This window comes from Papio anubis, chromosome 19 (genome assembly GCF_008728515.1).
Source record: "Papio anubis isolate 15944 chromosome 19, Panubis1.0, whole genome shotgun sequence".
NCBI lineage: Eukaryota > Metazoa > Chordata > Mammalia > Primates > Cercopithecidae > Papio > Papio anubis.
Window position 1 is genome coordinate 850,675 of NC_044994.1, and position 16,449 is coordinate 867,123.

At 44.5% G+C, this 16,449-nt stretch overlaps 1 protein-coding gene across 4 annotated transcripts in view; it reads right to left on the reverse strand.

Annotated features, from left to right (window-relative positions):
* Nucleotides 1–16,449, reverse strand: part of SEH1L (SEH1 like nucleoporin) — a 38,924-nt gene that overhangs the window by 10,580 nt on the left and 11,895 nt on the right. For 3 of the 4 annotated variants that reach the window (XM_031658663.1, XM_031658666.1, XM_031658664.1), the window contains 2 exons: nt 11,567–11,778; nt 3,712–3,810 (listed from right to left, as the gene is read on the reverse strand). In XM_031658663.1, coding sequence (XP_031514523.1) covers nt 3,712–3,810; nt 11,567–11,778 — 311 coding nt within the window. The remainder of the gene's footprint in view (nt 1–3,711; nt 3,811–11,566; nt 11,779–16,449) is intronic. The other variant, XM_031658665.1, reaches the window with a different exon arrangement.

Below are 16,449 nucleotides of genomic sequence, written 5' to 3' on the forward strand. Positions count from 1 at the left end.
CCTCTTCATCCCACGGACAGTGCATGTCCACATTCCACACCACCGTGGGCTACTGCGTTCATCCCTGAGTCCCTGCTCCCCCCTGAGTCCCTGATCCTCCCTGAGTCCCTGCTCCCCCCTGAGTCCCTGCTCCCCACCGAGTCCCTGCTCCCCACCGAGTCCCTGCTCCCCGTCCACACGGCTGCCAAAGTCATCTCCCTAAAAGGTAAATACGACCTGGTAACTCTACTGGACCCTGCGAAAGTCCAAATGCTGCCATGATGGAGACCAGATTGGCAAGCAGCACTCTCCAAAATCTGCCTGCCCTGCTGGCCTGCCCCTCCCCCGCCCCCCCCCTGCCCCTCCCCTGCCCCTCCCCTGCCTTAGCCTCCCCCGCCACCACCTCACCAGGCCCAACCCCGTGCCCTTGTCTTTGTTCCTGCCTCCTCTCTGCCTGCAGAACACGCTCTGTCTCTCGACTAATGCTCAAACATCACCAGCTCCCACCTGACACCTCTTGCCCTGCCAGGCAGGTACGTGCTGCCATCTCTAGCAGGTCACCATCCTCGTCCATATCCTAGCTGCTGTGAGCTCCTTCAGCTCTTAATACAGTGCTTGCTGCTTATGAAATGTTGATAAAGTGAGTTTTTTTTTTCTTACCTGAGGCAAGCTATATATTGTAATTAATTAAGGTGGCCGGGCACAGCGGCTCATGCCTGTAATCCCAACACTCTGGGAGACAGAGGCAGGAGGATCACCTGAGGTCGGGAGTTCAAGACCAGTCTGACCAACACGGAGAAACCGCGTCTCTACTAAAAATACAAAAATAGCTGGGTGTGGTGGCGCACGCCTGTGATCCCAACTACTCGGGAGGCTGAGGCAGGAGAATCGCTTGAACTGGGGCGGCGGAGGTTACGGTGAGCCAAGATCAGCCTGGGCAACAAGAGCGAAACTTCGCCTCAAAAAAAATAAAAATAAAAATAATTAAGGTTATCTAAAGCTTCTCCTATCAGGAGGAGCCAAATAAGATCCTCAATGAGAGTGTATATGAAAGGAATGAACAAAAAAGACTTTGTTTCTGGTCCTGACTCTGGACCTTAGACTAGCCATTCACTCTGTTGGTCTCGGTTTCCTCATTTGTAAAATAGTGTTAATGAAAATCTGTCTCCCCTACTTACAAGGTGGTGGGTAGGATTCAAACTTCATAATACATATAAAAATGCCCTGTAACCTATAAAAACACATGGCACTTCTATTATCACTATCAATGCTAGATCTGTTTTAGTATTTTCACTCACAAATACAAATAAGTATATCGAACATTGGCTAATTTGGCAAATGTCTCCTGTCTACTAAATGGTGATACTACTCAGAAAAAGATAAACAGGCCGGGCGTGGTGGCTCACACCTGTAATCCCAGCACTTTGGAAGGCTGAGGTGGGCAGATCACAAGGTCACGAGATCGAGACCATCCTGGCCAACATGGTGAAACCCCATCTCTACTAAAAATACAAAAATTAGCTGGGTGTGGTGGCGGGCGCCTGTGGTCCCAGCTACTCGGGAGGCTGAGGCAGAGAATCACTTGAACCCAGGAGGCAGAGGTTGCAGTGAGCCAAGATTCCGCCACTGCACTCCAGCCTGGGCGACAGACTGAGATTCTACCTCAAAAAAAAAAAAAAAATATTAGGTAATTTCTATTTCCCTGTATTTTCTTTCAGAACTAACTGCAAGTTATTTATCTTTTTACTCCAATCTTATTTACGAAATACATTTTCTTTTCCTATGTTTTAGAATTTTTTTTTTGACACTGCTGGAGTGAAGTGGTGCAATTTTGACCTACTGCAGCCTCGACCTCCCAGGCTCAGGTGATCCTCCCACCTCAGCCTCCCAAGTAGCTGGAACTACAGGCGTACGCCACCATCCCCACAGCTAGTTTTTGTACTTTTTGTAGCAAAAGGGTTTCACCATGTTGTCCAGGCTGGTCTTCAATTCCTAGACTCAAGCGACCCAGCCACCTCGGCCTCCCAAAGTGCTGGGACTGCAGGCATGAGTCACCTCCCCTGGCCAATGATACACCTTTTAAGTTTCGGGCTTATGTCTACATATTCATTCTGCTCAGCTGAGGCTGAAATTTACTTAACAAGCCCAACACTTCATGAAGCCTCTATAAAATGTGCTATTAATAGGGCTCACAGCTTTCACAGCTTAAAAAACCATGAAAATCTCTAAGACCATTTCCCATCACAGCAGCATGTTCTACCGGACAGCACTGTTGAAGACCAAGCCTCTCTGCAGACATCAAAAATCTAGGAAGGCAGAAGGTATAAGATCTCATTGGCAACTCAGATGGTAACATTTGGAAGTGCAGAGTCCACGGGAGTAACACTAGTTCCTTCTCTAATGCTGGCCCTGCCTAAGATCTGACTATTAGACCCAAGAATTTTGTCTAGTACCTGTGAAACCCATCTGATCATGTGACAGGTGCTCTCCTCTCCCGTAAGACTGAGTAGTGTGCCTCTGAGACAGTGCTTTTGGCTCTCAGAAGCTTTGCAGACACTTGTATCTCAGCGTGACCAAAATTAACTTACCTTCACATGCTGCTACACTCTACCCAAATCTGCCTTGTTCCCAGAGTTCCTTATCTCAAGAAATTACACACAATGAAATTACACACTGAACTCTTAGGCCAGAACCTTAGAAATAAACATTTTAACACTTGCTTCCTTCTCCTTCAATTCTCATATCCAATCAATCACCAGATCCTATTGATTCCACTTCTCAATTATTCTCAAGTTGTCCACTTACCTCCATGCCACTGCTACTACTATCCCAAAGCCACGTACTCCCCCACCTGGACTGTCTTCACAGCATCCAAGCCCTGAACCCACCATGTTTCCCTCCAACACACTTGTCACATCTATGGAAGATGCATCTGATCCCATTATTCCCTATTCACATTACCTGTAAGATAAAACTGAAACACTGGACACTACTTCTTATAGATACAAGTCTTGCCTATTTCTCTCCACACTCACTTTTGCCCAGTATGTTCCAATCACAGTATAAATACACTCCCTCTCTGTTGCTCACAGGTCTTACCACATGCAATTTTCTCCACCAGGAGTGCTTCTGCCCTCTGTCTGGCTAACTTCTACTCATCCTATGGGTCACCTTCTAGGTGAACCTTCCTCGTCCCTAAACCAGATTAGGTTCCCCAGGTGTAAGCTCTTTAGCACCCTGATTCTCCCACTTCATAAAATTCATCACTGTTTTTTACTATGATTGTTTCACTGCAAGATGGTAAGTACTGGGAGATCAATTACCTTCCCCTCTTTTTTTTTTTTTTTTTTTAGGCAGTTTTGCTCCTGTTGCCCAGGCTGGAGTGCAATAGCACGATCTCAGCTCACTGCAACTTCCGCCTCCCAGGTGCAAGTGATTCTCCTGCCTCAGTCTCCTGAGTAGCTGGGATTACACGCACCTGCCACCACACCTGGCTAATTTTTTGTATTTTTAGCAGACACGGGGTTTCACCATATTGGCCAGGCTGGTCTACCTTCTCCTCTTTATCACTCATGCCTGTACTATCACAGCCTAGCACAGAACTTGGTATATTATAGTAAATCAGCAAACATATGATGAATGATATATAATTCTATAAATGAATAAAGAAATAACATTTTAAAAAACTGAAATGCAATTCTGAACAATTATTAAAACCAAAGCAGGACTGACCTGGTGTTTTCATTATATTCAAAAATCTGAACCTTGGCCATTGCGTTGGGGCTACTGTCATCACTTCCTACAGCGATCATGGGGGAATGAGCTCGAGAGCTAGAAACAAAAGAAATACACACGTCAGAGAATGAACACACTGGAGGCAAGCAGACACCCAGCTTACAGTCAGCCTGTCACTACTAGTGACATGTAGGTCTCTGCCACACTGCTGACATGGCCACACTGCAAGTGTGTGCACCTGAGAATGCCACACATGGGAGCTGAGGATTCCATCCTTATGAACTGGTTTTAGCATGTTCTTACGGCTCAGATAGAAAGGAGCTCTCTGCCTGAAAGAAAGCTTTCAAGCATTCAACATATTTCTAAAAAATACTTAAGAGGTCTTAGTAATTTTTCCTCCTGAAATTTTCGGTCATTAACTATGAAACAAAAAGTAATCCTACTGTGACTAACTTCATGACAAAAAGATTGTAAGTGCTTTGACAAAAAGAAGAAACACGCAGGCAGGGTGGCTTGCACCGGTGATCCCAGCATTTTCAGAGGCTGCGACGAGAGGATCATTTGAGGCCAGAAGTTCAAGAAGAACCTGGGCAACATAATGAGACCCTATCTCTACAAACAAAAAGTTTTTAATTAGCCTGTTGTGGTGGCGTGTGCCGTTTGTCTTAGCTACTTAGGAGCTGAGGCAGGAGGATTGCTGGAGCCTGGGAGTTGGAGGCTCCAGTGAGCTACGATCGTGTCACTGCACTCTAGCCTGGGCAACAGAGCGAGAGCCTCTTTCAGAAAAAAAAACAGCAGATGGACACAGGAAAAGCGGAAAAGCCTACCCCTGCAGAAGTCATGATCCCACATCATTCCCCCGCCAGACTCATTTGTGGTCAACCTCATTTTGAAAGAGCAAAAGATAAGCAATGAAAGAATGGCTCTCCTGAACTAACAGTTGAATGACTTTTTAATTTCTATGCCTAATGAATATAATTTCCTTTGCCTCCCTCATCCAGATTAATATCTCTGTGAACCTGGCACCCTTGTTTAATCTTTAGCCTCAATATTGTGAACTACTGACCTCTTACAGCTAAAAACAAAATGTGGTAACTGATAAAAAATTTTAGTTCTTTACTACTAAAGCTTCAGGTAATTAGATCAAATTATCTAATTAAGAAAATTACCAGGCAAACTACAAAATGCTACAGTAATAAAATAAAATTATAAGTTATTTATAGTAATTTTTGGCTATTCAAATAGATGTAAATTCCACAGCAAATTTCTGTATCTCACAAACTTCCTTTTGTTTTTCCTGTTTTTTTGAGACAGAGCACCGCTCTGTCACCTAGGCTGGAGTGCAGCGGCAAGATCTCTGATCACTGCAACCTCCACCTCCTGGGTTCAAGTGATTCTCCTGCCTCAGCCTCCTGAGTAGCTGGGATTACAGGCATGAACCACCACACCCGGCCACAAACTTCCTTTTTCGGTGTTCTATAAGTATTTAGTTTTGTTTTTATAACATTAATAGTGTGAATGAGGACCAAAAGTACACTTACAGTAACATATTCTAAATTACTAAAAACGTCAGTTTTGTGGGTTTTTTTTTTTTTTTTTGAGACAGCGTCTTACTCTGTAGCCAGGCTGGAGTGCAGTGGCGCGATCTCGGTTCACTGCAACCTCCTCCGCCTCCTGGGTTCAAGCGGTTCTCGTGCCTCGGCCTCCCAAGTGGCTGGGATTACAGGCACGCACCACCACACCCAGCTAATTTTTGTATTTTTAGTAAAAATGGGGTTTCACCACATTGGCCAGGATGGTCTCGATCTCCTGACCTCGTGATCTGCCCACCTCGGCCTCCCAAAGTGCTGGAATTACAGGCGTAAGCCACCACGCCTGGCCAAGATTTTTTTTTTAATTGAGATTGGAGTCTCACTATGTTGCCCAGGCTGGACTTGAACTCCTGAGCTGAAGCAATCCTCCTCCCAAGTAGCTGAGACTACAGGCGTGCACCACCACACCCAGTTAAAAAATATAAGATTTAAAAAATTATTTGTTTGTTTGTTTTTGGCATGGGGGCAGGGGGTGGGGGTACAGAGTTTTGCTCTTGTTGCCCAGGCTGGAGTGCAATGTTGCGATTTCGCAACTTCCACCTCCCAGGTTCAATGATTCTCCTGCCTCAGCCTCCTGAGTAGCTAGCATTACAGGTATGTGCCACCAAATCCAGCTAATTTTGTATTTTTAGTAGAGAGGGGTTTTCTCCATGTTGGACAGACTGGTCTCCAACTCCCAACTTCAGGTGATCTGCCCACCTCAGCCTCCCAAAGTGCTGGAATTACAGGCGTGAGCCACTGTGCCCGGCCTTAAAAATATTTTTAAATCCAGTCACGAAATGTCCAGACAGCAACTTGAATTGAGGATTACCTAAACTGTACAACCAGATAAAAGATATTCACATTTAAACCACTTTCTAAGTATGATTCACAGCTAAACAGTGAGAAAAACCATCCAGCTTTCTGACTGAATAGTGTAGACAGATCACCTGGATCTCTGCCTCCCTCCCAAACCCCACTGAAATGATGAAATAATATAATCATACTGGGCTAGAAATCTAGAAAGAGTGCCATCCGAAATCAAGAAACTTGGAGGGTTTCCAGGAAGTCAGGAAGCAGATCAGAGTGAGAAAGAAAATACAAAGGAAGAAAGAGCCCATATCACCATCAGTAAGTAGAAAATTGCAGAAGGTTGGCCGGGCGCGGTGGCTCCCGCCTGTAATCCCAGCACTTTGGGAGGCCGAGGCGGGCGGATCATGAGGTCAGGAGATCGAGACCATCCTGGTTAACGTGGTGAAACCCCATCTCTACTAAAAATACAAAAAAATTAGCTGGGCGTGGTGGCAGGTGCCTGTGGTCCCAGCTACTCGGGAGGTTGAGGCAGGAGAATGGCGGGAACACAGGTGGCGGAGCTTGGAGTGAGCTGAGATCCCGCCACTGCACTCCAGCCTGGGCGACAGTGCGAGACTCCGTCTCAAAAAAAAAAAAAAGAGAAGAAAAAAAAGAAAATTCCAGAAGATCCAACCTCCAATTAATAATTGCAAAGAATAGAAATGAGTTATGGACAATCATGGAGTGATTTGGTCAAAAACCACTGTCTTAGTGAGACAATTAGAACTTGAAAGAGAAAAGTTAAGAGCTGGAAATAAAGGAGTACTCCAAAACCAACAGGGAAAGGGGCAGGGAGGAAGAAAATACGTTCAAATGGTTCATCGTGCTCAATTGAAAATCCTTCTTGCTTTGTGAGTCTGAGGGTGCCCCAGCCTGCTCTTGGCTCACACATCCTTAGGAAATGCTGCCAACCCACTCCACGCACTCCACAAAATGCAGTCAGCCTCCCCAGTGCAGAGAGTACGTTGTTAACCCAACAGAGCACCCAGCAGGAGAAAAAATGCCAATACCAGTTTTCTCTACTAGCAGTAACAGTCACTCACCCATAAATAAAAATAAGCAAAGACCAGCGGACACCAAAGAAAAACAAGCAGTGCAGAAGATAAAGACCAAGGCACATGAAAAGAACTGATCTTTGAGAAAACACATATAGCCAATCCTCAGTATTTAGAGATTCTGCATTTGTAAACTGGCCTAAAATTTATTTGTAACCATAAAACCCAATTCTCTCAGGCTTTCTTTGTTATTATTTTTTTCTCTTTTTTGAGACAGAGTCACACTCTGTTGCCCAGGCTGGAGTACAGTGGCATGATCTCATTGCAACCTTCACCTCCAGGGTTCAAGCAATTCTCCTGCCTCAGCCTCCTGAGTAGCTGGGATTACCGGCACACACCACCACGCCCAGCTAATTTTTGAATTTTTAGTAGAAAGTGTTTTGCCATGTTGGCCAGGCTGGTCTCAAACTCCTGACTTGAAGTGATCTGCCCACCTCGGCCTCCCAAAGTGCTGGGATTACAGGCATGAGCCACCGTGCCCGGCCCAGGCTTTCATGGTCATTGATTGGCAGGTACAAAGCAGCTCTACAAAAAAATCCAGTTGCCTGATGCACAGTTTCCCAGCAGAGATGCCTTCTTCCTTTGGCTCTCATTGGTAAACGAATGTCCTTTTCACAGTCTAGTCAGTTCGCCTCACGTGTTTCACATTTTTGTGCTTTTTAAAAGTGATTTCACAGTTTAAAATCCCGTGGATGCTGCTGAAGCGCTGTCTAGTGTTCCTAAACATAGGAAGGCCGGGATGTGCTTTACGGAGAAAATTTGTGTATTCAGAATGCCTTGTTCAGGCCTGGGTAGTTTGTGTTGTTGGCTGTGAGTTCGATGTTAATGAATCAACAACATATAAGTTACCTTTAAAAAGAAAGACACACAAAAAGGTTATATACTGATCAGTTGACAGAAATGTAGTGAGAGACTTGTGGAAAGCCTGTATTTCCCCTAGGAGCAATTCAGTATCCAGTATTAGCTAATTCAGCGTTCATGGTAACTTTATAGAACATAGCCAGGGCAAATGATAATTGAGCTAGTATCCAGTATTATAGCTCAGCGAACAAATGCAAATTTTAAAAACTCTTAACTAGGAACCACAGGGAAATAGTGTAACGCATGTAACAAAAACTGACTGGTATAAAAAAGAAATAATCAGAGAAAAAGAAAGTCTGAACAATTAAAAATGATTGCCATTCACACAAAAATTCAATGATGGGATAAAAAGTACACCTGGAGAACAAACTGGAGATCTGGGAGATGGAGTACTAAATCTCCAAACAATTTTTTTTAAATGGAGAGTAAATCCTGGAATAATCAAATAGGAGTGCCAGAAAGACAGAATAGAGACGAGAGAATAAAAAGAAATTATTAAAGGATCATAAGATATCCCCAATTTGAGACAAGAACACTCATTTTTAAAGGGACCACTGAGTGTCGAGTAGGACTGGCCAAGTGCAGTGGCTCATGCCTGTAATCTCAGCACTTTGGGAGGCCAGGCCAAGAAGACTGCTTGAATGAAAAAAAAAAAAATCTAAAGACAACATGTGACAGAAAATCTGTGACAGCTAAGTATAAGCCAGAAGTAAAAGAAATCAAGAAAGAAAACAGAGCACTCATCATAAGGTAATACCAGCTTATTCTACAGGAACAACAAAGCTTTCATGAAACAGATACTGGCATCTCAAATGAATACTTACATAATCTAGATTGCCAAAAGCTGAAACAACAGCAGTTTTAAGAATCAATTTGTAGTCAAAAGACAAAATACATATAATGATAATATTTCTACTGAATATAAATAGCTATAAATCTTATAGTATACAAACAATACAGGGAATTAGAAATGGACTGGGTGAAAATAGCCTGTTATCCCAGCACTTTGGAGGCCAGGCAGAAGCGGATCACAAAGGTCAGGAGGGCCGAGACCATCCTGGCTGAAATCTGAGGTGAAAGAACCTCCTGAAAAATACAAAAGTTAGCTGTGCATGGTGGCAGGTGCCTGTAATCCCAGCTACTCTCAGAGGCAGAGGCAGGGGAATCCCATAGCAAGACCCAGGAGTAGGAGGTTGCAGTGGAGGCCAGGATCCACGCCATTTCACTCAGCCTGGGTGGCAGGTGTGAACTCTGCCTCAAAAAAAAAAAAAGAATGAGGAAATGGAAGGGGCAATATGAGGGGGAAGCAAAATAAACTAATTTCCTCTTTCTTAAGAGTGCAGAAGCTAGGCACAGTGGCTCACGCCTGTAATCCCAGCACTTTGGGAGGCCAAGGCGGGCAGATCACCTGAGGTCAGGAGCTCAAGACCCGCCTGACTAACATGGAGAAACCTCGTCTCTACTAAAAATACAAAAAAAACTAGCCGGGTGTGGTAGCAGCGGGTGCCTGTAATCCCAGCTACTCGGGAGGCTGACACAGGAGAATCACTTAAACCCAGGAGGTGGAGGTTGCACTGAGCAGAGATCATGCCACTGCACTCCAGCCTGGGCAACAAGGCAAGACTCCATCTCAAGAAAAAAAAAGAAAGGGAAGTAAATAATCTAAAAACTGATTAATATGTATAGAGATATATATTATTTGAAATTATAATAATTACCAACATAACTCAAACAACTATCAACATCACCACAAATAAGATATCTATCTAGTCATACCTTGGGACGTGGAAAGTTGTATAAATGTGCTCTATTCATCTTTCCTATCAGTTTGGATATTGTTTAATGATAACACAGCAAGAACATGTGGAAAAATAGCAGAATAAAAATTTAAAAAAAAAAAAGATAACATAGCAAGAACCAGAGGTATAAGTAAATCCTTTAAAAATATACTAGTGACTACCAGAATTAAAGTCTGAAAACAGAACTAATAACAGCATTTGTTTTTAGGGGGTAAAAGAACTTTACCTTTCTTTCTGTATTCTTACAGATTATTTCAATTCTTTTCTTTACCAAGTGATTCTTGCAATTGTTTAAAAATAGTTTAACAAAAAGCAACTATGATAATATACATGCAATCATGCTCTATATGGCAGTTAAAAAGAAATGAGGTAGAACTAGATATATTAATATATGGAAAAATGCCCACAATGTATCTTTAAGTGAAAAAAGCTAATTGCAAGGAAGGAAAATGTAAGGGTTTCTGGCTGGGTGCAGTGGCTCACGCCTGTAATCCCAGCACTCTTGGAGGCTGAGGTAGGCAGATCATCTGAGGTGATCAGTCTGGCCAACATGGTGAAACATGGTCTCCACTAAAAATGCAAAATTAGGCAGATGTGGTGGCGCATGCCTGTAATTCTAGCTACTTGGGAGGCTAAGGCAGGAGAATTGCTTGAACTCAGGAGGTGGAGGCTGCAGTGAGCCAAGACAGCGCCACTGCACTCCAGCCTGGGCAACTGAGCAACACTGTCTCAATCAACCAATCAATCAATCAATCAAATGTATGGGTTTCAACATCTGTGTGTTTTGTGTCTACCTGTGCTAGTAAATATTTGGGCGTGTGTGCATATGTCTGTTTATGACTTCATTAGTTATTTGTACATGCATAGAAAACATCCAAAAGGTTCACATGAACATATTTACAATGCTGCTTCCCTCTGCTGAGTGGAAACGGGGACAAGTGACATGCTGGGTGAAAAACGGAGAACATATAATCTATATATCTTGAGAAAAAGCACTTTTGAGAGAATAAATTATCAAATTATTACCTTAAAAATTACTAGTTCGCCGGGCGCGGTGGCTCAAGCCTGTAATCCCAGCACTTTGGGAGGCCGAGACGGGCGGATCACGAGGTCAGGAGTTCGAGACCATCCTGGCTAACACGGTGAAACCCCGTCTCTACTAAAAAAATACGAAAAACTAGCCGGGCGAGGTGGCGGGCGCCTGTAGTCCCGGCTACTCGGGAGGCTGAGGCAGGAGAATGGCGTAAAAACCCGGGAGGCGGAGCTTGCAGTGAGCTGAGATCCGGCCACTGCACTCCAGCCTGGGCGACACAGCGAGACACTGTCTTATAAAATAATTACCTTAAAAATTACTAGTTTATGGGCCAGGCACAGTGGCTCACGCCTGTAATCACAGCACTTTGGGAGGCTGAGGCGGGCAGATCACAAGGTCAGGAGATAGAGACCATCCTGGCTAACAGGGTGAAACCCCTTCTCTACTAAAAATACAAAAAATTAACCGGGTGTGGTGGCGAGCACCTGTAGTCCCAGCTGCTCGGGAGGCTGAGGTAGGAGAATGACAACACCTCGGGAGGCGGAGCTTGCAGTGAGCTGAGACTGCGCCACTGCACTCCAGCCTGGGGGACAGAGGGAGAAGCTGTCTCACAAAAAAAAAAAAAAAAATTACTAGTTTATTTTACTAGGATGTTATTAGAGGTTTAACATGTAAACTTACCTTGAAGGGTTCCAAGAAATACAACTACAGCTTAGCTTACATGAGATCTCATGCTGCAAAGACCACTGGCTGAGATTCATAACATCTGGTGCCTCATATATTCTTACTATACCATCTGCCGAACAGGTTGCTAACATAAGACCCATGTGCTTGGGAGCAAACTTCACATCAGTAACAGATGTTCTGCTATCCACCAGAGTTGTCCTTTTAACCTAAAAAAAATAAAATTAACAATTTAAATTCCATACAAAAAGAAAGCATGGTAGAATGGGAAAGACACACAGACTCTGGAATCACACAGAAACTCCTCTGTCATTCACTAGGTATACGAGCTTGGATATGTGTCTGGGCCACAATTTCCTACAAGTACATGGCAAAATACCACATATATAGCTGGGAATCACTAACAAATTAGCTAACTATAATTAATTACTCCCTTTAATAAAAAAAAAAAGTCTACCTCCAAAAGCCTCCCTTTATATATAAGTAATCTCTCTTAAGCAGACTGGTCACAAAAAACAGAAAATGTTAGAATTTTCAGACAAGTAGTTTTGACATACAAAGCATGCTGCAGGCATTAGATCCTTTAACAGTAAATGAGTTGAGCATGATGGCTCACACCTGTAATCCCAAAACTTTGGGAAACCGAGGCAGGCAGATTGCTTGAGCTCCGGAGTTCAGGACCAGCCTGGGCAACATGGCAAGACACCATCTCTACTAAAAATTAAAAAAAAAAAAAAAAATAGCCAGGTGTGGTGGTGCACACCTGTGGCCCCAACTATTCGGGAGGCTGAGGTGGGTGGACTGCTTGAGCCAGTGCGGCAGAAGGTACAATGAGCCAAGATCGCACCACTGTACTCCAGACTGGGTGACAGAGCAAGACCCTGTCCCAAAAAAACAAACAAACCAACCAACCAACAAAACAACAACGACGAGTGGGCCACTGCACACGCGGACTGCCCACCCCAAGGGAGGAATCAGAGGAGAAGAGACCAAAAAAACACTAAGGAAGGCATGCAATTTCTTCTCTCAAGAGTAATTTTCTGTTAATCCCATTTGGACCACTATTATTCTCCTTTTTTTTTTTTCTTAGGGACGGGGTCTTGCTCTGTCACCCAGGCTGGAATACAGTATCATGATCATGGCTCAAGTGATCCTTTTGCCTCAGCTTTCCCAGTAGCTGGGATGACAGGCACCTGCCACCATGCCCAGCTAGTTTTTCTTTTTTTTTTTTAGAGATGGGGGTCTCACTATGTTGCACAGATGGGTCTCCAACTCCTGGCCTCAAGCGATCCTCCCACCTCAGCATCCCGAGTTGCTAGGATTACAGGTGTGAGCCACTGCACGCAGCTACCATGCACTTTTAAGTGAAGGCATTTAACAGAGACCAAAAGAACGGTAGAAAGCAAGCTCTGTGATCACTGTAAAATTCCAACATCACATTTAAAAGTTACAGCGAGATAAGGTCAAAACCTTAAAACATCAATAGAAATTGCAGGTGCGGTGGTTCATGAGGGTGGGTGATCAGCGGGGTCAGGGGCTCAGGACCTGCAGCCAGAGGCAAGGTGGCAGGCGGTGATGGCGGGGCCGCAGTCAGGGGCTGGGCGTGAATATAAAACGAATGTGTTGGTGAGCTGCAGTAGCAGAGCCGAGATCACGTCACTCACCAGCCTGGGTGACAGAGCTGTCTCAAAAAAGTCAATAAAGTTTAGAAATCAACAGTTACTGTCTATAGTTGCAAAATGCCTCTTTTGGAGATGGAGTCTGCAGCTCTGCATCTCAAACTTGGAGTGTCTTGGATCTCAGCTGCGACTCCCTCTCACGGTTTGCCAGGCTGCCACCGGCTTCCCGAGGTAGCTGGGACTGAGACCACCTACTTGGTTTGTATTTTTTAGTAGAGGCAGAAGGGTTTCACTGTATTGTAGCCAGGATGGTCTCGATCTCTGACCTGTTGATCCGCCCGACCTCCTGGCCTCTCCCAAAGTGCTGGGATTACAGGCGTGAGCCACAGCATGACCAAAGATGCCTCTTGAAGTATAATATGTGTGGCCAGTGGCGGTGGCTCCGCCTGCCAGCCAACACTAGGCAGGATCTGCAGAACAAATCAGCGAGACCATCCTAACAACACTGAGCCAAATCTCTAAAATAAAAATATGCTGGCCAGTGTGGAAGCTAGTCCCAGCTCCTCAGGAGGCTGAGGCAGCAGAATGAGCGGGCCAGAGGTGGAGCTTGCAGTGAAACAGATCATGCCTCCTCCAGCAGGCGACAGAGCGAGGAATCCGTCCTCAAAAACAAGAGTCTCAATAACAAAGGATGATATTACCGCACTTCAAAGATAGCACATATGACATTTGTCTACAGACCCCACTGAATACTACAAACACAGATGCTGAGAAAATCAACGCATGTGTTACAGTGGGTCGTCAGACAGGAGCAGGGCAGCAGAGGACCCCACCCCACAGGAACACCAAGCAACCATGCGGTGACGGGCAGGCCGTGGTTAAACTCTCTCTCTGAACTAACCACTGGCTGCAGCCACGCCCGCGAACGCAGTCTGCGAACAGACACAAACCCCGGACATCAGCGACCGGCAGCGCCTGGGGAGACCGCAGGAGGCGGACGAGGGGACGAGCGGCTCACGCATGCGCACTAAGAGGCAAAATGGCGGCACCCAGCAGATGTACGACCTTCTAGGAACATTCTGGTAAGGGAAGAAGGCCTCAAGCGAGCATATGCACAACTCCAGTAGACACACCGCACACGCAGCCCTCCCAAGCACGAGCGGGCCACCGCACACGCGGACTGCCCACGCCAGGGGGGAATCAGAGGAGAAGAGACGCAACCCCGGGAAGCACGCCAACGTCTGACCACCCAAGTCAAAGGTCTGCTTTAACCGGATTGCCTCTCTCAGCTGAGAGCCGGACAGACTCCATTTCAGTGCCTTCACTTGCAGCCCACCTTACCTCCCCCCGTGAAAGGCGCAGCGAGGGCAAGCTGACTCCAGGAACGCACTTGCTGGTAAGATACTGAGGTTCAATCAGCAGCTCCGGGGACGCGCTCGCTGGATGGTACCTAAAGCCCCTGCATTTATCTCTCTGTGATAGTCTTGAGTCCCTGCGCCTGGAACTGTTTATTTTTCTGTAACTGCTTCTGTAACCAATTAATTTTTTAACTTTTTGCCTGTTCTGCTTCTGTAAAAAATGCTTCAGCTAAACTCCCCCTCCCCTATTTAGACCATGGTATAAACAGAAATCTAGCCCCTTCTTCGGGGCTAGAGAATTTTGAGCGCTAGCCGTCTCTCGGTGGCCGGCAATAAAAGGACTCCTGAATTAGTCTCACAGTGTGGCGTTTGTCCACAACTCGCTCAGTTAAAACAGGTCAAACCATGCATTTGACTCTCTCAAGTCACCCACTTGGTCCTCTTCCAAGTGTATTTTACTTCCTTTCATTTCTGCTGTACAATTTTTTAACAAACTTCCACTCTGGCTCTAAAACTTACCTTAGTCTCTTACTCTGCCTTATGCCCCCCTAGGTGGAATTCTTTCTTCTGAGGAAGCAAGAAATAAGGTTGCTGCACACACAAATGGATTTGCCACTGCTAATATATTAATGAAAGGTGACTAAACTAAATACAAATAAGTATCTTGAAGTTTGAAGAAAAGTCCTTCTTATGCCACCACTCCCAAATCCAACCTATAGTATACTGAACTGACACACCTCCGATTTAATGCCAAAAAATCCTTTATAAGTCTATAAATTTCTATTCCCTCCTCCCCATAAGCAGCTGTTTGGCTTAGGGAATCCCTAGTGCAAAGGCAATCAGACATACTCCTCCCCCTAGAAGAGCTGTAAAACAGTCTGAATAGCCACTCAAGCTACAAAGTTACCGGAATTAAAACAGTGCGCTATTAGGACAAGGAGACATACAGACCAATGGTCCACAAGAGAGCCCAGAAAGCAATGCTCCATATATATAGCCAATTAATTTTCAACAAAGGTGTCAAGACCATTCAACAGGGGAAAGAACGGTCTTTTCAATAAATGGTGCTGGGAAAACTAGATTTCAGCACCCTAGCATTTTTTAATGACTGAAATAATTTTTATCAGGCCCTTGCTTGCTTGCACGTTAATCACTCACTTTTTGCTAAATATTCCTTGTTGCAAACAATATAATGATAAACTGTTGATGTACTGCTTTTCTTTGTCAAGCAGAAAGAGATAACTTCAGGGTCACGTAAAGAAAACTGTTGCCAGAAGAAATGAATGGCTTTAGGGACACTGTTACCAGCTGCTAACAACCAGATGTCTGGTTGCTGAACGCATTATCTGAGACTAAAAAAACACAGACTTTTCCACTAGATTCTGTGAAACTCCCCATCCCTTACTCTCTAGTCACATTAAAAACTACCCACTGCTTCCTTTTGTTTAGATGGATTTAAGAGATCTTTTCCTCCCACCTTCTTGCTTTAGCCAAATCAAATAAACCTTTCTCTATCTCCAAGTACCAATGACTCAGTATTTGATCTCAGCTCCGCACTGGGGATACAAGCCTGAATTGAGGATTCTATAACAATCTTAGAAGAAAACGCTGGGGAAAGTCTTCCTGACACTGGATTTGGCAATGCTTTCCTGGATATAACACCAAAAGGAGGGGAAACAAAAGAAAAAAATACATAAACTAGACTTCAAAATTTTTAAATTTTGTACATCAAAGAAAATCATCAAGAGTGAAAAAGGCAACCCACAGAATGGGAGAGAGTATTTGTAAATCATTTACAGATTGTGCATATGAAATCCAAAAATCTGAAATCTGAAATGCTCCAAAACCCAAAACTTTTTGAGCACTGGCATGATGCTCAAAAAAAATGCTCACTGAAGCATTC